Here is a 20,767-nt window from a genome sequence, read left to right on the forward strand (position 1 = left end):
CTTTAGGCACCAGGTGAAAACATTTCTCTATAACCAGGCCTTTGGCTGAATAACATTCTGTACATAATAATTTAAGGAGAAACAAGATATAAAGCAGCATGCTGCATTATTAAGTAATTATGTATTATTATTTATTAAATTTCTATACTGCCCTATACTGGAAGGTCTCAGGGCAGTTTGACCTTCATTGTATGGCAGCTTCCTGCGTTCAATGTAATCATGCTGAAGAAGAAAATGTCAGGTGACTTCTGATGAGGAAGTGAAAGAATAATTCCATACTGAAAAATCCCTGTTTTTATTCATTTAGAAAGCACATACAGCAATGAATGGGGAAGTAGTAGAGAGAGATGCAAAATAGGTGACCTTACAAATCATTTCAAAAGCAAAAGTGAGACGTTTCCTGGGTGATTTGTAGTACATCAGTCTTATGTGAGTTCTGAATCTGTTGTACCGCCTCGAGATTAAAAAAAGGGGAAATAACACTGAATTTCTGAGATGTAAGCTGTCTCTCTTTAAAAATCCCTCCATACAATTTACTGGTAGGCATCAAAAGTTTTTTGCTTTGCCTTTTACTCCAGATCTTTTGCATGGGGAAAGTTGAACTCATTCAAGCCATGGTTTCTTTTCTCAGTGTCCGCCTCTGGTGACAAGTAAGGATACTTGTGAATGACGACCGCCCTTTAGTTCTTGTCCTTTTCTTTAATTTCTTCTGGTGTTTGAGTGAAATTCCAAGTTCCTCCATTATGGCATTGAAAGAAAGACACTAGTAGAAGGTGGGAGATGAAAAAATAATTAAGAATTACATTTAGCACAGATTGTCACCCTATTTTGCACAATTAATTTTCAACTAGATTCTGAACATACTAACTGTATTGAGTGAGATTTCTTCCACTATTACTGTGAATTTGCAGAGTTGAATTAGGGGTGTGATACGTAAAGGATTCTTTATGACCCCAGAAATTGTAAATATGGGTTGCTTCTTTATTGAAATGTCGAAACAAAATAGAAAATTCTTTCCAGTAGCACCTTAGAGACCAACTGAGTTTGTTCTTGGTATGAGCTTTCGTGTGCATGCACACTTCTTCAGATACACTGAAACAGAAGTCACCAGATCCTTAAATGTGTATGTCCCAATGCTGGGAATCTGGCTAATTGAGGGCTGATTTGGCATTACACAGAAATAAGGGCTGCAAAAGAGTACAGTAGAATCAAATATTTAATAATATCCAGCCTCAGATGGAATTAATGTTGCCCCTTAAAAATCTAAATCAGGATAACCAAGATTTGCTGATTTAGCATACTTATAACTTGTATCCTACTGCAAAGCCTTACCAGTTGAAAAAAATAAAATATTAATCAGCATACATTTTTATGTAAATAGCACTGAGCCAAAATATTACAAAATCAATACTTTGGAGCAAAATGGTGCTTGGGCTGTGGTGGGTTTCTCCTGAAAACCCTGAACAAACCATGCCTTTAATTTGTTACTGCAAGAGAAGTGAGCCATATCAAAGGACTGGAAGAAAGGGAAGCACCCCCGCATAGGCAACCAGATGAATTTTTCTATTTTCCTTTGCTGTGCTGCAGTGACTCACCAGGTTCAGTTGAGTGCAAGAAGAGAGGAAAGCAACCCAACATTGCCAAGGCAATGCAAGGAAATGCCCCTCTCACTCTTGCCACCAGCACAATGAGTGAACTCTCCCACCCTTGAAGTCTCCTCTGCATAACTGACCAAGGGAGGCAGCAATATTGGTACCTCAGCTAAGTACAATTTTTTGGGCTAAACTTGTGCATCCAAGGGAGGCAGCAATATTGGTACCTCAGCTAAGTACAATTTTTTGGGCTAAACTTGTGCATCCTGGTCAAAACCCAAGTTTTGGGATTTTAGCCTGTTCATTACCATGGACTTCAACAGAACAAAATCAGCTTACACAAGTACTTAGTCATATTTTGGTTGCTTATTAGACTGCCCACCACCTGCTCTGCCTCATTGTCATTTTGCCCCTTACTGATTTTGTACCAGAAAATGAAGCCAAAATCCTGTCTTTAGAGTTGAACTTTTAAAATGCTTTTTTCAGCATGACCGAAATGAAATACAGTGGTACCTCGGGTTACATATGCTTCAGGTTACATACGCTTCAGGTTAAGAACTATGCTAACTCAGAAATAACGCTTCAGGTTAAGAACTGTGCTTCAGGATGAGAACAGAAATCGTGCTCTGGCGGCGCAGCAGCAGCGGGAGGTCCCATTAGCTAAAGTGGTGCTTCAGGTTAAGAACAGTTTCAGGTTAAGAATGGACCTATGGAACGAATTAAGTACTTAACCAGAGGTACCACTGTAGTAAAAGGCTTTTCCAAAGCTTTATTTTCCTGTTTAAGTCTGTATCATAAACCGGAAAGTAGGGAGCAAGACCAATGCTTGTTTTCTTCCTTTCAAAGAGTGACTAGAACTTATTAGATAAATTTCATGCTTGAACATTTTAAACAGGAACGTTTTAAGCAGCAGCATATCACTGTAGTGGTGAGAAGTAACAAAGAAATGGGTTAACAGTAATAAACATTTGTGGGCACCCAAATTACCGTATTTTTCCGTGTATAAGATGCCCTCGTGCATAAGATGCCCCCTATTTTGGGGGACTCCAAATTAAGAAAATACCCCTCAGCACTATCAGTGTATAAGATGAGCCCCAATTTTAAACCTAACTTTTTGGTTAAAAAAAAACAAACCCCTAGAAAAATACAGTATATAGCCAAGTGCCCAATACCAGAAGCTGAGTTCTCAAACCCATGTACATTTTTTTTGTCTCAAGAATTGCAATCAATTGTTCTTTTGTAACAAACAGACTAAATTGCAAGAAAGAAACTGGAAAGGACTCGAGCTATAATTTACTGAGCCTGTTGAGGTATGTAGGAAGACTTGTAGGCAGCCAACAGGGATTTCATTCTTTCCCTTCACATATACTACACTGAAATGGGAGTTTGTAGTTCCTTTGTTTAAAAACAAAGAAGAAGATTGTGAAGATTGCTATGGTGGAAGTGGTATTTTTCTTTTAATTCTAGTCTATGTCATGCATGAACAGATGGACAACAGAAATTATTGCTCGCGGTGTAAAACCACAGCTCATTGAAACTTATCCGAAACCCTCAAGAGCTGCTGCCAGCCAGTGTAAACAGTGCTGAGCTTGATAGATCAGTTGTCTGATTCAGAATGAGGCTGTTTACCACAGAATATAGGAAGGAAGGTATCTCAAAATGTTTAATTAGCATTTGCTTTTCAGGAAAGGAAGAATTTAAAAATAAATCCAAAAGCTTAGAGCAGGAGTGGCCACTCTTAGGGCCTGCTGATGTTGCTAGACTACAACTCCCATAATCTCTGACACTTGGACATGCTGGCTGGGCCAACTGAAGGGCCACAGGATATCCATTGTAGAAACTATTCTGGACATGTGGGAACAGGGGAAAAAATGGAGTACATCTGAAATACTCTGTGCCAGAATTGTAAGGAAAATGGAGATGGAAAGGTAGCAAGAGTTTCAGTAATATGCTAAAATAATTAATTTAAAATTTATCTTAACTGGATAAATTAGAGTTTCTGTTTTGTTTTAAAAGCAGCCTATGAGCAGTGTCCGTGTCTTTAAATTGAAAAAAATACATACCGGTATCTGCTATAATCTAGAGATCATGAGCTGTATATGGGAAAAAGGCTGTTGTGCATGTGTCAGCAAATGCCTGTGTGACTCTGGTACCACTTATATTGAAAATCCATGTAGTATATAGAAATGTGCAAGGGCAAAGTCAGGCTAATGGGCTGCCTGGTCTGGTGCCAGATTGATTACATGGGAGCTGAATGCAAACCCCATGTGCAAGTTCCATGCCTGTCAGAAATACATCCAACATGTCCACAATAACTTTCCAATCAAATCAGTTTAGCTCTGTAGTAGAAGCAATGATAACTGGGGTGTAAGTGTGTGAGCAGTTTTGAAGTTGAACAAGTTGCCTAAGTGGGTTGTGAAATCTTTGTCCTTAGTGGGTTCCCAATAAGTCCTGGACCTACTGCAAACACTGTCAACTGTTAAAAGTGAAGAATTGTAAGGGGGTAGAGAGAGACAAATTATGAGTGATATTTACTCAAGTAGATGCATTGAAAGGAGTGGTTCAAACAGAATCATGTCCATTCATTTCAGTGGGTCTACTCTGAGTAAAACTTTGTTGACCACAACTCTACAATATTTACACTGGCCATAGTACAGATGATAGGTGAGATTTCAGTTTAAAAACAATGGGCTCTGCAAACACAGTTCCAGATGCTGGATCAGGGAAGGGAAACAGCTGGTGCAAGCAGTTTCCCATTCTAAATGCATGGAAGCATGCTTTCACACATGTAATTGCCCCAACTGGATTGAGTGTATTTATGAGTTTGCAAGATAGCATTGTATTTTGCCCAAAATATTCTCATAATTGTATTTGGAAAATACAACACACTGAAGCTGAAGCACAAAGTAAGGCTAACTAATTGAAGTGATATGAAAATGGGGAGTGTTATCAGATTCATTATGATGCTATACTAGAGTAATTTGGAAATCGGATTCATTACTGGCTTGTGAAGTCTAGATATTTTATGACATATAAATACTGCAATTTATTTGGTAAGTTCTGTCAATTGGATTTTATTTAGAAATATACAATTTTTTTCAAAATCTTGACTTCACAGACACAAAGCTGTCAGCAAAGAATGGAACTGTCTGTATCTGTGGGGTAGTTCTCAGAAGTCAACAGGCACCTGAAAGCTTATGATTGGATAAGAAAGAACAGCACTGGCTTTTAGTGCAGGATGAAACTTATTATCTAAAACCCTCGTTTTCAGGTGCTGGTACTCTAATTAGTTCTGCCAGGATAGAATGCAAGCAAATTCTTCTTACCTTAAAATGCTGAATCATGCAAAAAGAATGGTAAGAACTTATTGACCTCAATCCAAAAACAGATGTAATCAGTAAGGCACATTACTGGTGGAGTGATCCAAGACAACAGACCTTCCAATGTAGATAGGAATTAACATGCTCATAAAAGAGAATGGATAGTGATGTGTGTTTCCTTCCACATTTGTTAGACAAATGGGAATGTGGGCCTGCTCCAAACAAATGCATTGTGGATAGGGATTACATCAGATGTGTAGGAGCCCTTTCCAATGTATCTTGTACTGTATTTTACCAAACAACAGTTATTAATTATAACATTCTGTTACACTGTGATGTGGCATTTAGAATGCATTTTTAACTATAACAATTCTCAGGATGACTAGGAAAATCATCCAACAGTTTGAACATAAAGCCTTGTTAGAAAAAGCTTAAAAGAAGTATTTTAGACACTCAAGTGGTAGGTATGCCTAGTAGGATTTTTCTTTTTTAATCTTTGTAAAGCAGCCCATGATAACACACCACAACCTGCTTTCACTTTCAAAAGCCATTTTATATTTGACATGTGGGGCTACTATAAGAAACTCTAGACTAGAACTGACTTTACACAGTGGGTGGTATTCAACTAAATAGTTGTGCTGGCAGAAGGATTAGCAAGAGTAAAGGGGCTTCCCTCCCTTCCTTACATTCTGTCCTCAAATCTGCTTCAGAGGTTTTTTGGGGAAACCCAGAAGAGATTTAGAGAGGGGCTGTGGGGAGGAGAGGGAGAGAAAGTTCCATTGTGGAAGAAAAAATCCTTGTGCTGATTTAGCTTAGTGCTGTGTTGAATACAACCCACCATGTTCTTCTTTGGATTCCAGCCAAAATATGGTTTCCTGCTAATGTACATTGTTGAAGAGGTATGCCTTAGTTGCACACACCTTTGCTTTACTGTAACTATACAGTATGAATTGAGGGTTGGGTTCGAATCCCTCGTTCCTCCCGAATTAATTTGCCACAGTCTAACTCCGTAGATAAGGTAGTCCCAGAAGTGGAGTTGGATGGATGAGTTTGCTTGCACTGCAGTCCATAAAAGAAACAAAAGGCCTTTTCGCATGCAGAAAGGAAAAGATGGAAGAAAGAAAAATAAAGATAATAATGGTTAAGCAAACCAACAAGAAAATTTAAAATAAGAATGATACCAAAACTATAGGACATGGGAAATGAAAACTGTCAAAAATACGAAAAATTAATGGCCCCTCCAGACAACCTGTTTATTGAGCATTCATCAATTTTTCTTGCACAAAGCTTATGTGGAGGATTGATTATATATTGTCTTTACTGAACATTCATCCTGATTCACTTGTAGGGTGTTTATATGTCTTCCTGTTTGTTCATTCCATACTTTTCACTGTATTTCCCTATCTCTTTCCAAACAGCAAAAAGTCATTTAAAAATGGATTTGTTGTGCTAGGGTGAAAGAGCCCTTTAATATACGCTTCATTAAGCAAACCTAAACTACCAGTGTGTGCTTGAAATCCTCCCGCAAAATAGTGGCAGTCTGGAGGTGCCATAAGTTAACCTTTGAAGAACATGTATATTTATACTTTAGATTATTAAATGATCATATTATCAAGAACCAAGCAATCTGTATAAATGCTTTACCCCTCACAGTTCTCTTAATTCTTTCCCTGAATAATGATAGAAGAGCAGAATAATACCCATATTACCATTCATCAGGGTTGCATATGAGATTTCTTCTGAGATTTTGGGGTTTTGAGTTACCTTAACTTTTTAAAAGAGTGGCAGTGATGTATTACCAATCCACCATTTTTCTGGGTTTGATTCTCTGACTTCTCAAATTGTGCACATTGATTAAATCAGAGTGCAAAAAAGGAATCCTGATGACCATTAACATTTGCACATTATCTCATAATGAAAACAAAGAAGAAAGTTTTAATTTTCTAAATTTTTCAAGGCAGAACCTACCCACCTGCATAATGATATTGATAAACAAAATAGGGGCAACTGCTCATCCATCCCTGCTCTTTACAAGTTTCTGCTGTACAGTGAGATGATTTTACATAAATAAGATATGTATTATGTCAGAATTCTCCTCTTGTGATGCACAGAATGCTGATCTGTACATGGTAGGAAATGAATGTGTTGTTTCTTACTGGCTTCAAGACTGTAGCCAACAGATGCCACCCAGCAAACACAGTTCTTGTGCAGTTCCCAGTCATTTCAACAGGATTTCCATAGAAGCAATTGACCTTTACTGTATTATATAGTTGCTCTAATAACAAAGCAACCATCTATCAGGCAACTCGCCTTGCATTATTTGCTAATTTTAATGTAAAGATGTTCCAAAGGTAGAAGAAGCAGAAGAGTTTGGATTTGATATCCCGGTTTATCACTACCTGAAGGAGTCTCAAAGAGGCTATCATTCTCCTATCCCTTCCTCCCCCACAACTCTGTGAGGTGAGTAGGGCTGAGAGACTTCAGAGAAGTGTGACTAGCCCAAGGTCACCCAGCAGCTGCATGTGGAGGAGCGGAGACGCGAACCCGGTTCACCAGATTACGAGTCTACCTCTCTTAACCACTACACCACACTAGGCTTATAAATATAGATTTCAAAATAGCAGGCTGATCCTATCCTTAGTGGTTCAGACATGCAGAGTCTCAAGCCACAGTGGCTACAGCAACCTCCTGCATTATTCGAGCAGAGCTGGAAAGCTCTCTCTGTTGCTGCATAGCAAAGGAAACACCCATGCTATAATCTCAGGATCGGCCACAGCTTTCCCATAAGTAATGAATTGAAGCCACTCTGGCAGCTTTTATGATGGACATGTCAGCAACACCTCTGAACCTCATAGAGACATTGTAACCTCTCTGTTTGAGTAGCAGGTGCCGAGGCACTGTTCTCTTGTACTGGTGTTGGGAATTTAGCTCTCGATCATCTGCTTTGGTGTCATTATAGGATGTCCCAAATCAACTGGTACATATATTTCCAGCTGGAAATACAGCAAGGCTACACCCAGAGTTAGATATTTCTGCCTTATTTCCTTCCAAGCCAGCCTATGTTTGATTTCCGACAATAAAACAACAACTGTGCGCAATATTAACTGTGCCAAAAAGTTCTGCACAGTTTTGCCAAGTATCAAAAATTGGATGGAGCCCTTGGTACTTCCCTCTTCTCATTAACAAATGTACACAAAGCAGTGCCAGAAAGTCTGGCAGACTGCTAGTGGAGGATTCTGACTCACAGAGCCTATTCTAAAGTTGAGATTCCCATGGGAGCTCTCACACTGAAATGCCAAAGCCTAACCTGGATCTTGACCTGCTTCTTAGGTAGCTTAAGCGCTGCATTCTGCCTTGCAATGAAGCAGTTACACAGAAAGAGGCCAAGCTAGACTCTTGGCAAGTACTGTATTGCCAGGTCACAACATAACCTTGACAGCTGCTGCTGGCAAATGACCCTGCATACAAAGATAGTCTTTTGGAATCTATGGAGAGGGAACAGTTTTGGGGTTCAGTCTCCAATCTCAAACCACATGCGAACACATTTTTGTACCACACAGACCCACTCAAACTCAACCTACCTGCTCAATGTCACTGTTTTTCCTTGATTTGTAAATAAATTCTCCAATAGCTACAAACACAGAAAGAACAAGTCCTGCTGCAAGCACTATGAAGATGCCCCCAATGTTCTCAACACCAAGGGCACTGGCTTCTTTGCTGTCCTCCTCAGGGCAACCATTGCCTCGCCACCACTTCTCCTTCATCATGTGTAGCTTTCCTTCCTCTTGTAGCTGGAGAATGGCAATAGTGATTTTGTCTCTGTAAGGAGAGCCTGGGCAGGGTGGGAGGGAAGCAAAACAAGAAGGATTGAATATGACATTCAGGCAAGAGCACAGGCAAAAGTAGAGTTACCAGTCTGATCCAGCTCTTTGTATAGCTGTAGTAGTAGTAGTAGTAGTAGTAGTAGTAGTAGTATTAGTAAGTTGACATTATTAAGAGCACTAAAATATACAATGTGCATTCAAGGCATCCAGAACTGGACTTTGTAACAATGTTACCTTTGCTGGTTATTCATATTGCTTGTTATACCACATGGAATGGGCAACAGTTCTTTTGAATCTTTTTGAATCTTGGTGATTTCTTTGTTCAGCCATTGATCCCATGGCTTAGTAGGACTTTGACCTGAGATCCAACTTTCTGTTCATTGGATAGCACTGCTCTTTATCCAAAAGGAAAGTTATATTACAGCCAGACACCTAAACTTTTAATTTATCCAGCACTGATCAGGTCTCAATCACAGATAAAGTTTTCAGTGTTAAGAGTTCAATCCTGAAACATGTATATTATTAATGTAGAAAGTGCCTTGGAGTTTTGGTTTTCCAGCCTTTCCATCTATGTAGAAGAATATTTTCCCAATATTTGGACAAAATATACTTTCCCATCCCTTCCCATAACCAACACCTCCTGTTAGTGGCAAGGCTGACAAAATTGACAGATGTCTGTAAATCTTGGAGAAACCTGACTTTCCCATCAGTCATCTTGTGCATTTGTTTTTTGTTGTTGGCAGTTCAACAACAAAGATAACACTGCAGAGCAATAATGCGAGAAAACATTTGAGTTTGTTGACTTTGTGATCATTGTAGCTTATGAAATACTTTAACTTTTTTGCTTGTTTCAATTGTGTGGATGACACTGAGATTATTGATTTCACCATAAACACATATATATCTTCCTAAATCTTTCTTTAAATTCATATTAACCATACAAGAAACCTCTTATAACTACACCCCCCAGTTGTATTTCTGATGCATATGTTCTCCCTAAGGAGCTACCATCTGTTCTAATTTATTCCTTCATTGTTTTGGGTTTGAAGCATAGAATCTTTATCACTGCCCCGAAATCTTTACAGTGCATCAATCATTATCTTGGAACTTTTGCATTTTCTCCTGGGGGCAGTGGTTGACAACTGCTGTCAAGAAAGAAATTCAAATACTGTCTGGAACATTAGTCAAAATGCAACAATACTTTACAAATTAAGAGAACTTGGATAAACCTGGTCCTAAAGGCTAATCTAGAACCCTAATATTAAAAATCAGCAGCATTAAACTGGAATGAACTGAGACAATTGTTCAAATTTACTGAGATTATTGAAAGTATTTATTAGTCATATTAAGGTTGTAGCCCTACACGTGTGAAGAACATGGCCTGCCCCCCCTAGACCTCCAGTATAATTTCATGCCAAACATGCCATTGTTGTGCTAGGTGTGGTCCAATGTACCCCGATGACTGTGGCCTTGCTGGGCTTTCCCTAAGAGGCCTTGTGCCTGGCTTTACTCTTGCTTTTTCTGAGAGCAGCCTGCAATCTGGAGAAGAATAAGCTGCTAGATGTTACAAGGAGAGGCCTGCACTAGACATGAAATCTACGGTACTCTTTCTTCTATAGGACCAAGGAAACTGAGGAACAATTGTCTGGCGAGTGCCAGGCATGTTTTCAAAGTACAGAAGGGGAAAGGAAAGGGCAACTGTCCCCTCAAAGTACCCACCTCCATCTATAACTTCTTCCGATGAAAAAGGCCCCTGCCTAGCTGCCCCAGTAGCCCACCTTGGTGCCTTAAAGAAGGCAAGCACAACCAAGGAAGCAAAAATAGCTGGTAGGGAAATAGGGCAGGAAATGCTGGAAACTACCAGTTCAGTGCAATTGATCTTGCTGCTGTTGAGGCCTGGGTTTTAGTTGAACCTCTAAGGGAGGAAAGTTCCAACAATTTAGAATGCCTCTTTGTTTTTTCTCATTATTAAAATGAGAAGAGGATATAAAAGAATATAAAATAATAGCTTGTGGGTCTTATTTAGATATATTTGTGAAAAACATTGGAACTCTTTCGACCAACCAGAGCTCTTGTAAAGCAGTGAATGTGTCAGATAAAAAGGATTTTAATTTACCTATCACAGTCTAGCAATCACCACTGATATTCTTACACTTCTTACCAATGGGAGTTCCTACGCCATAACCTTTGGAATCAATGAGTCCTCCAATCTGGGTGAGATTACAGTTCCTCTGAGTGACGTATTCTATGCTGGTTGATTCCATCAGCAGAGCGTAGTCGGTGGTGAGCACACGCTGGATTCCCTCGTCATTGTTCTTTACCAGCGCTGTCTGCTGCCTGCTGCTCATGAATGCCCACATTTTCTCATATGTTGATATTTTGGATTTCTAAGAATAGAAGTCATAAGTGTCAGAAATAGGTCCTATTCACACACATAAAAAACAACACCTCATATTGCTAGTTGGCATCAGCTCTAGTTGTTGACTGCAGGAGAATCTTTTGAGAATTGGGAATCTTTTCCATTCAGATATATTCTGCTGAATGCAGCCTTATGGGTCAGCACTTTTACAAATTTCCAACAGCTAATATAATGAGCACATGGCTTCTTTTAACACCATTTGTCAAAAAATACCTTAGAGGCTTATGGTCTGTTTGTGACCCAGTGAGACCTACAACAGAAAACCGATGGACAGTACAGAACAATTACTACCAGGTGTTCTATAGGAAAAGAGCTGGGCTATTGCTCAGCTGTGATGGAATGTATTGTTCTTAAAAATAGTCCAGTCTGATAGAGACAGTTTGTCAGCTTCAAACAAAAATATAATGGAAAACTAATAAAAAAGAATACAGGAACTGAAATGAGTGCTCCGGATAACCAAGTCCCTTGGTCTCCATTATAAAATTGCAGGTGAACTGTTTAATTACTGCATATTCAAAATACAGGTTTCAGTTTTTAAATTTACGGAGCCCAAAACACAACTGTGTTTTCTTTTATCCATAAGGAACATTATAGTCCCAGCCTTGTTCTTCCATCACTGACTGGGATATGATCTCTTGCTAGTGATATCTGCTATTCAAATCAATTATACATCTCTCTTTGCTGTAAAACACCTGAGGTTTTATATATATATATATATATTTAAGAAGTTGAGATGTGCATACAGAATATGAATATCACTTTGGATGGTACCAGGATCTTACATGGTGATGCTTATATTTCAAGTCTTGCATAGAAACCAGTACATTTCTATCATGTTAAAAGGATCCTCTCCCATAAATCTTTAAGGAAACAGCTTGTGAATAAAGTCCCTGCTGCCTTCACCAAACGAGAGTTGAATCCCATTACAGAGTCTTTATATTTATGGATGGGTGTAGCCAATACTTTGGAAGACAGGATGTCTCTGTAAATATAATCTTCTGGGATGGCCCCAAGGCAGTGAGATGTTACCTTATCTTTAAGCAGAAACTTAACCTTAGACTTTTCAGTATTTGAACTTTTACTATGTCTCTTCTAGTATGCTATTTTAAACAAAACATTGTTTTTGACTTAAATGTCAAGGTTATTTTGTACACATTGAATACCATCGCAAACACTTGTATAACCCATATTTTACTGTAGGGCAACATAAATTTCCACATAACTGCAATCTGGAAAGACACACACATTCTGGAAACACAAATCTGTAATTAATTAGCAACACTGGTTTCAGTGTGCCAAATTACAGTGTTTATCCTTACAGCAGTATTGTGAAATAAGTAATTTATTAATTCCATTGATTAATCACCTAATTAAAATATTTCTCTAGGTGACATATAAAATAATATACAAAATTAAGACAATGCTACAGTTCAGTACCAATAAAATCTACCTCACAACAATTTGGTAACAAAAAGGAATTATGATTCTTTGTTTAGAAACAAGGGCAGAGATAGAGAGAGAATGACTTAAAGCATCACTAGCACCAAAGCACAACTTAGAAGTGATTCAGGTGGCCATTAGGCACATGGCAATTTCTGGAAATTACCGGTAACTTTAAATCATTTGCATGTATTGTTATGACCAGTGGTTTTTAGCAAACAAATTTGACTGACTGACATTGCAAGTGTTTTGCCTTTCTACCTTAGTGGCCTGGTTGTTTGTATTGGCATTACGCTGCCACACGAATGTACAGGCTTTTTGCATGCATCACAGTCCACATTATATTTCTCACCTGTGAGACATGACCAGGTCTTAGGTGGCTGCACTCTTCTGACTCCTGTTAATCTACTCCTAGCATCTGTTTGGTGTCCTCTGCAGCTTCCATGAAGCTCTCCTCTCCTGAGCATAGGAGAGCTGGGATTCCTGCCTCTCCATCCAGAGATGTTGCATCTGAGGAAGGGTGAGGATTTCTTCTCTCCAGCCTTGGCTCCAGCACTTCAGCCTCCCCCTCTTCATCCCTCTCCTCATTGCCTGCCAGCCCAAGCCTGACACCATCTCAGGGCACTTCCAATATTTGTCATGCCCTGAAAGCTTTGCTACCACTCTTTCCTGGTATGGGCTTCTGAGGGGCAATGCCTTTCTTGTATAGTGGCATTGCAGCTTCTCTGTGTTGCATGATTTATAAGTGTGCATAGTATTAAAAAAAACATTTTGGCTGTTGCCTCCAGAGCCATCTTAGCAAAAACATGTTTATAAATGCTATAGGAGAAATGTACATATTTATCATAAGGAAAAAAAATGGGGAAATGGTTTAAAAATACAACTATTCTTTAATTCTATTTATTTTGATGCTTTTCTGGAGAACACCAACAGAATAACAATAGAAAGTACTAAATACTAATGCAGTTAGTTTATTAATCTCATTTCCAAGCAGCAAGAAAGGCTTTATTTATGAACAGAGGTATCAAGGAAGTTTGTCATTAACTGTACTTTTGCAGCTGTGTTAATACACTTAGATATTGCTAGTTTTTAGAAGAGTCAGAAATATAAATGTTGAGAACCCCAATCCCACAGTTTCACCATGAAATGGTAAATGTGTGGTCAGTAACTGAAAGCAGCCATTTATAATGTTATGATGGCAACCATAGAAATCTTCGCAGAAAACAGCAGAGATAGCAGGAGCACATTCCTTTCCAATTCCCCATAGCTTTGTCAATCTGTCACAGCGTCTTTACAGTGATAGCTTCTTAAAGGTTAGCTTTGCCTCTGTGCATCATGCTTAGATCCCACAGTGGGGATGTGGATAACTATAATTACGTGCATCTGCTCAGGTGTTTCCTCCCTGAGATTACCAACTGCTGTTTATGTATCTCTGTCATATTCGTTGCTTGTTGACATAATCAGGCTCAGAGTATGAAACTAAGAAACCGAGAGCTGCCCCTGTGAACTAAATTAAATTTAATGTGATTATTCCAGAATAAAATGTGTTAGAATTGAAGACGTGGTTTATTTTATGAGTTAAAGGTGCAAACCTATTGTCCCTGGGGGTGTTTTCCAGGTACCATAAAATTCTGGCAGATCTCTCGGAAGCCCCCTCCCAGAAAATGTGGGAAGGGCTGCTACTATTGCTTCATCACCATTGATACTCCAGGGACAAGAGAGTGTAAAATATGATATTTGGTTTATAGCTATATAACATAGTTTTAAAATTATGTAATTTTGTTTATATTTCCTTAGCTGTGGTACATCTTTCCAACTAGTTCAGATAGATAACTGCCAGAGTTGGTCCAAATTAGGCCAACATAAGTGCCAATTTGATATCGTGTGTAATTCTGCCAATAACGCAAAAGGCAACTGGTGATATATCACTTGGGATTCTGACTGGCCACATTTCCCCCAATTTGTCTTTTACTGCAGTAAGTTTTGGCTATTTCCCAAATGCTGAGCTGGAGTTATGAAGGGCTTACTGGTGGCTCCAATCTATACCCTTGCAGACTGAGCAGTATGGCTTTGAGCAAAGATTTTGAGTTTGGCAATGGAACAGTGCAGGTCACACACAGTTTCCCACAGCTATTCCAACATGAATATCTCAGGTTCATTTGTTTTCTCCATTCACATTTACTATCTAGTTGAAGAAAAATTGTTACCTGATAATGCAAACAATGTTGGCACCATCTTACCTTGAAGAAGGTCATAGTTGAGCCATCTCTAACAGCTCCGTATTCTATCTTAGTTTGCTTTGCCAGATCATCTGCAGAATCAATGGGGGATTCCATTCTCTCGACAGTCAAGAAGGCGGCCAAATTAGCAGTGTAGGATGAGATTATGATCAAGGTGAAAAACCACCATATTCCTCCAACTATTCTGGTGGAAAGAGCTTTTGGCATGAGCTCAGATCCTATATAACACCATCAAAACATTTGTATTACAGTAGGCTGAAATAAATGTCAAACTAGTTCTACGGACTTACATTTAGGAACATGCTAAATGTATGAATAACAGACTACAATGATTTGATGTAATAATTGCAGACATACAGAGTTAACACTAAACAAGGAAACATACTTTGAAAAAGAAGTGTGAATGCAAAATGATAAACACATGGATGTCTTTGAGTCTGAATTCCAAATTCACCCCCCAAAATTCTTTGTCATTAATAATATATCTAAATTGCTGTTCCCAGCAACATAATTGGGTTATGTTGGTGTTGATGCTGAACACACTTACTCAGATGTAAGTTTCATTGATATTACTGTAATAAATGTGGTTAGGAACAGGGAACTTATATTAATGTGAATTATTTTCCTTCCACCTCAGTAATGGCTTGGTACCATGAAATCACATGGAGGAATAGGCTTACTTTAGAGGAAAAGTAAAGAGGGTAAGAGGAAAAAGGGGGGGAAACACATAAATTCTCTTTTAAATATACAGTTGAGCTCTTAGGGACAGTTAAAAGTGAGAACCCTAAGCCATAATGGACAACAGCAGTGAAGCAACACAAGATGCAGCAAGCTTAGGACAGTAAATGGATAATTTTCATGTTATTTCATTGTTGAAAGTAAAATTCTTCCCCCACATTAAAGATTTAGTTCTATCTGTATGTTTATTGCATTAATTTGAACCCATTTTCCCATCCCTGCCCCAGTAAAAATGGTTCCAACTTCGTATTTGGTGCTCATTGGATGACTTTCTGAAGTGATCCCATTAAATATGTATAACCATTTTTAGAGAGCCTTCTGACATCTAGGCCCTTCAGAATTAACAAATTCTCACAGGACCACTTCAACATCACTGCCAAGTCAAAATGTTATGTCAGAAGCAGCCCTGTTTGACCCGCATAGCCTTTCAATACACAGAAGACAGAAATATTATTAAAAGCTTTCTTGAAGCACCATGAAGTCAGTCTACTCTTCGTGGCTGAGCTGACAGACAAGCATATTAGCAAATCAAATACTGATTCAAGATGTTAGCACAGCCCTCTCCTGCACATTCCCTTTGCCTTCCCTGTACTTGCTTGCTTCCCCTTCCTATTCCTGCTTTATCCAGGGAAAATTAACAAAGTGCCCTCCAGCCTCTGGGCAAAACGTAGACATGAAGTTAATTACCTTTCAAGAAAAGCTCCCACTTGCACACATTGTTAAACTTTCCCACCTCATGGGTGCAATGTGGGCTCAGGCTTCCTTGTAGCTGCTATTATACAGGGCTGGAACAAGGAATTGTGCCATCTGAGGCAGGCAGAAATATTGCTGCCATGCCACCTCTTCTCACCCTCCCATCCTCTTTGCAGCAACAGCTCTTCCTGCGCTTCCCACATTTCTTCTCTCCCCCCCCCCCCCGGCGTTCTTCTCCCAAAAATGCATTAGCAGCATCAGCACTAGAGGGAGGTTTATCTGCCTCCCTCTTTCCACCTGCCCCCTGGCTCAGTGCCTCGCTATGTGGAAGGGTCAAAAGTGGCCAGGAGAGAGGCTGTTTAAACTTAGAAACTTCAAAATATGCTTTTAAGTTACTTAATGCTTTCCCCAACCCTGGAGTGGGTGGCTGAGACCCTTATCTTGCTAGGGGGCAGACAGGCATCTAGTGGTGTTGGCAGCAGCGGCAGCAGGACCACTGGCCAATAATAAGATGAGTTGGAGGCACTTGGGATTGGGACAGTTCGCTGCTTCCCTAGCACCACAGCCCAAAACAGTTGTCTCATTACTCCTCATGTTTGGGTTGACCCTGTATTTGCATAATAAAAACTGAGCATGCCAAGTACATCAACACGGTTAACATCACATCTAGTGTGGCTCCCCATTTTGGGAATCAGCCAGTAGAGAGCTTTGCTAATTTTCACCAGGTATAGGAGGGGGATGTAGCAACAAGGGAGAGAACAAGGAACCGGGCAGGGTATGTATGCTCATCTGTTCAATTCAGCTGGGAAATCACATTTGCTGCCACTTACAGCACAGTGAGCTGCCTTGGTATCGTATGTGTATCTTCTCTTTAACTGCTCCTACTGAATTTACAGTTGAGTCAAAGTACATGCTTAAATGCTTATTGGACTAAAGCAGACATCAGCATGTGGTCAAATTTTGAGCTGGATACTAAACACTTGATACAATTTGTCCAGCAAACATTTTTTGGCACTGAAGTGCTGTGGCTTCTAAGACAATTATGTGAGATGAATAAAAAAGATCGATGGCCCTGGCAGATTTATTAGTTTATAAACTGTATGGCTGAAAAAGGACCATTTTCCAAATGATAGCTGAAAAATAAAACTTCTCTTTATATCAATATGTCTGTGCTAAGACTGAGTCAAGGCTCCAAGGATGTTGATGTAGGCATTTTGAGCGTAATTGATGGGAATTTGCTCCAATTACTTAGAGTTAAGTGGGTGCCTCTGATTCTATTCTTTCATTTTGTGTTGTATTCTATGTACATACATGGAACGATAACTTCCATTTTATGGGGAATACTTGCCAAACACACGTTTCTTTGTAAATGAGATTGGTAATCTGATATATTGTTTGGGTTTTGTATTGGGATCTGCATATTTATGGCACATGCAGAGCTGTTTAAAAATTAACAGCCTGATCCAGCAAAGATCTGCACATAAAGGCAATCTTCCATGTGTGCACCCAATGTAGATATGCAGCTAAAGTGCAATACTCAGCTGAGTACCACAGAACTAAATGGATTTGTTTGTTTTGTTTTGGATATGAATGATCATCTCAGCCCAGGGTCACTAGTTGCCTACAGTAAGAGCTGGATAGTGACTGTTCAATGGGATTGTACTCCTTGTTACTCAGAAGCAAGTCCTTCCTGAATTTAACATGACTTACCTCCCAGTGGGTAGTGGCGCTGTGGTCTAAACCACTGAGCCTAGGGCTTGCCGATCAGGTCGGCAGTTCAAATCCCAGCGATGGGGTGAGCTCCCGTTGCTTAGTCCCTGCTCCTGTGAACCTAGCAGTTCGAAAGCACGTGAAGTGCAAGTAGATAAATAGGTACCGCTCCAGCAGGAAGGTAAACGGTGTTTCCGTGCGCTGCTCTGGTTCGCCAGAAGCGGCTTAGTCATGCTAGCCACATGACCCGGAAGCTGTATGCCGGCTCCCTCGGCCAGTAAAGCGAGATGAGCGCCGCAACCACAGAGTCATCCGCGACTGAACCTAACGGTCAGCTGTCCCTTTACCTTTACCTCCCAGTGAGTAGATGTAGGATTGCAGCCAAAGCTTCCTTTTAATCTCAGAAATGCTATTTTTAAAACCAGTATCTTTATCTCCACTATAATTCTTTTCCTGGCACTCCGACAATACAGTTTATTTTTACACACACCAACTCTTCCAGGGGTGATGCCCTTAGATTTGATCTGCAGCTGATGTAAACCAGTGCAAGAGGCAGCTGCAAAGAGTGCTGATTCAGTTCTTCATGGAAACATTATTTACTAAAAGCTCAGCAAAGGAATATAAATTATGTAGACACTGATGTAATGCCTCATTTTAATGAATATAGATGGTAATAATGGCTACCTACATTTCAGAGACCATTGCAACTTGGAAGAATAATCTAGAAAATTGGCTTCCTAGATAGGTGTTCCACAATAAAACACTGAGAAGTTCTGAAAGGTTTCAACCTCTAGCTAATTCTAATTTCTCTTTCTCTCCTCTGATTTTCTGTCATAAGGAAACTCAGTTGCTTGAGTGAAAACAGAAAGTCTGCATTTTACCTCTTTTAGATTTGGTTAGGTTGAAAATTGCTGAGCTTGTAAAGTGTCAGTGGACACCATCAGCAACTAAGAAGCTGAAGGCAAGCAATTGGCTCACAGGACCATGATGACTTACAAATTTTGATTGCTGATTCAGCACAGCTAAAGAATGAACACCTTCAGACCTACTTGGGTAGCATACAGATCTTTTAAAAAGATATTCAAGAGAAATCATTGCTGTCTTTTGCCTCAGTCCAGAGCCTCATGCAAGCTCTGATGCACACATAAAGCTCTTCTATGTGCAATTTCCCCATGTAATCTTTTTGAGGGGAGCAGACCTGTAAGTGTAGAGCTTTATTGTTGCCCCATTCATCCCGGTGAAGTACATGAGCTAAAATGCATGTGAATTTGGAGTTCTATATGTGCATCAGAGTTGTGGCACATAGAGAAAATTGCTGGATCAGAAAGTTTTCTTCAGGGGACCTAAGATTCAGAATATGTTTAACAGCCTCATCACATTCATGGGTTGGTGTTTTTCTTGCGTAAGCCCTATGGAGTTCTTTTTAAAATTCTTTTATTATTATTACTATTGCTATTATTATTGCAATTTTGTTACCAAGCACAGGCTTGTGTTATGACACTAAAATACTATATGTGTCTAAAGGAAGAGCGTCATTGAGTTTAGGGGGATAAATGGACATGGGACTGTAGACTTAGCCTTTTTTCATTCATAAGATATTGCTATTCAAAGCAGCACGCTGTACTTATTTCAGAGGAATTTCACTGTCATTAAATAGTCTAGTAAGGTGGGAGCCATGACCTGTGTAGCTTACTATACATTGTCAATTAATTTGCCAAGTATTTTGATAACCTTTCAAAGAAAATATGCTGTATTTGTATAGAGATCTGAAATAAGAGGTGTGAAAAAATAATGCTATTAATAAGAACCAGAGTCAGACAATACTTGCTGAGGACTCTCTAGTGCCTTTTTATGGCAGACATGACAGCCAATCCTGATCCAGACTTTGCTCACGCTCTGTAGAAAAGAGAAAGTCTGATCATCACATTTTAAAATGTAATAAACCAGTGGCTTCCAATCAAGCACAACAAGCAGCTTCTGTTAACAAGAAAGAGCATAACAATAGATGCAGAGGTTAGCAACCATTCATCTCTTGTTCAGACTACATGTTAATGATGGTGCACTTACAGTCCACACGTACCACAAGTTTGTACATGGAAACATTTGCTTCAACTTACAATTTTGGTTTTTTGCTTTTAAAGCTTCTTCAAAGACAAGCAGAGTCTGGTTGGGGCTGACTGTCATGTACCCAAGGTAGTGGTAACTAGTAGGCACGGCATCCCACAGTTTGCTGTGGATGATGGTAAACTCCAAAAATGGCAGACCATTCAGAACACAATGTATTTGGGCACTTGCACACACAAAGCATTCACAACTATAGACCTGTCCAATACTGTAAAACCTTAGTCTGTGTTTTACTGACAAACTGGGACAACAAGCTGATTTTTCAATTCATCTTGGATAGAATCCATTCTATGAGTATCTGTGCTTGATATCTGCCCACCTTCCCACTTAGCCCAAGAAATGCCTAATATACTACAGGGAACAGAATCAATGGCCAAATTCCCACTGGTGTTAGCAAAATCAGGCTTATGAAATTGTGATGTTTGATTTCTACTCAACTCCAATTTGTTATTCCTCATATTAATTGTTCTTTGAGTTGGTCTAGGGGTGTTTTCACTTGCATGCCTTTATTTAAATATTTCACTATTATCATGATTTTCTCAGTGTGTGGTTTTTTGAGGGGGTTCACAATGATTAAACATATATTCTGAACACGCACCTCACATAGAGGCAAAAGCTTATTAATGGGAGCCTCAGAATGAACACATCATATACACACATGGTTAGT

The 20,767-nt window shown here is 39.4% G+C and overlaps 1 protein-coding gene across 1 annotated transcript in view; it reads right to left on the bottom strand.

The window, feature by feature from the left end:
• Positions 1-276: 276 nt before the first annotated feature.
• The window catches only part of GRIK1 (glutamate ionotropic receptor kainate type subunit 1), a 166,379-nt gene continuing 145,888 nt past the window's right edge, over positions 277-20,767 (bottom strand). Inside the window, 4 exon segments of the mRNA XM_033146899.1 lie at positions 277-763; positions 8,494-8,744; positions 10,898-11,123; positions 14,836-15,053. Of these exon segments, the coding sequence (XP_033002790.1) occupies positions 608-763; positions 8,494-8,744; positions 10,898-11,123; positions 14,836-15,053 (851 nt within the window). The 3' untranslated portion in view covers positions 277-607.

This window comes from Lacerta agilis, chromosome 4 (genome assembly GCF_009819535.1).
Source record: "Lacerta agilis isolate rLacAgi1 chromosome 4, rLacAgi1.pri, whole genome shotgun sequence".
Taxonomy (NCBI): domain Eukaryota; kingdom Metazoa; phylum Chordata; class Lepidosauria; order Squamata; family Lacertidae; genus Lacerta; species Lacerta agilis.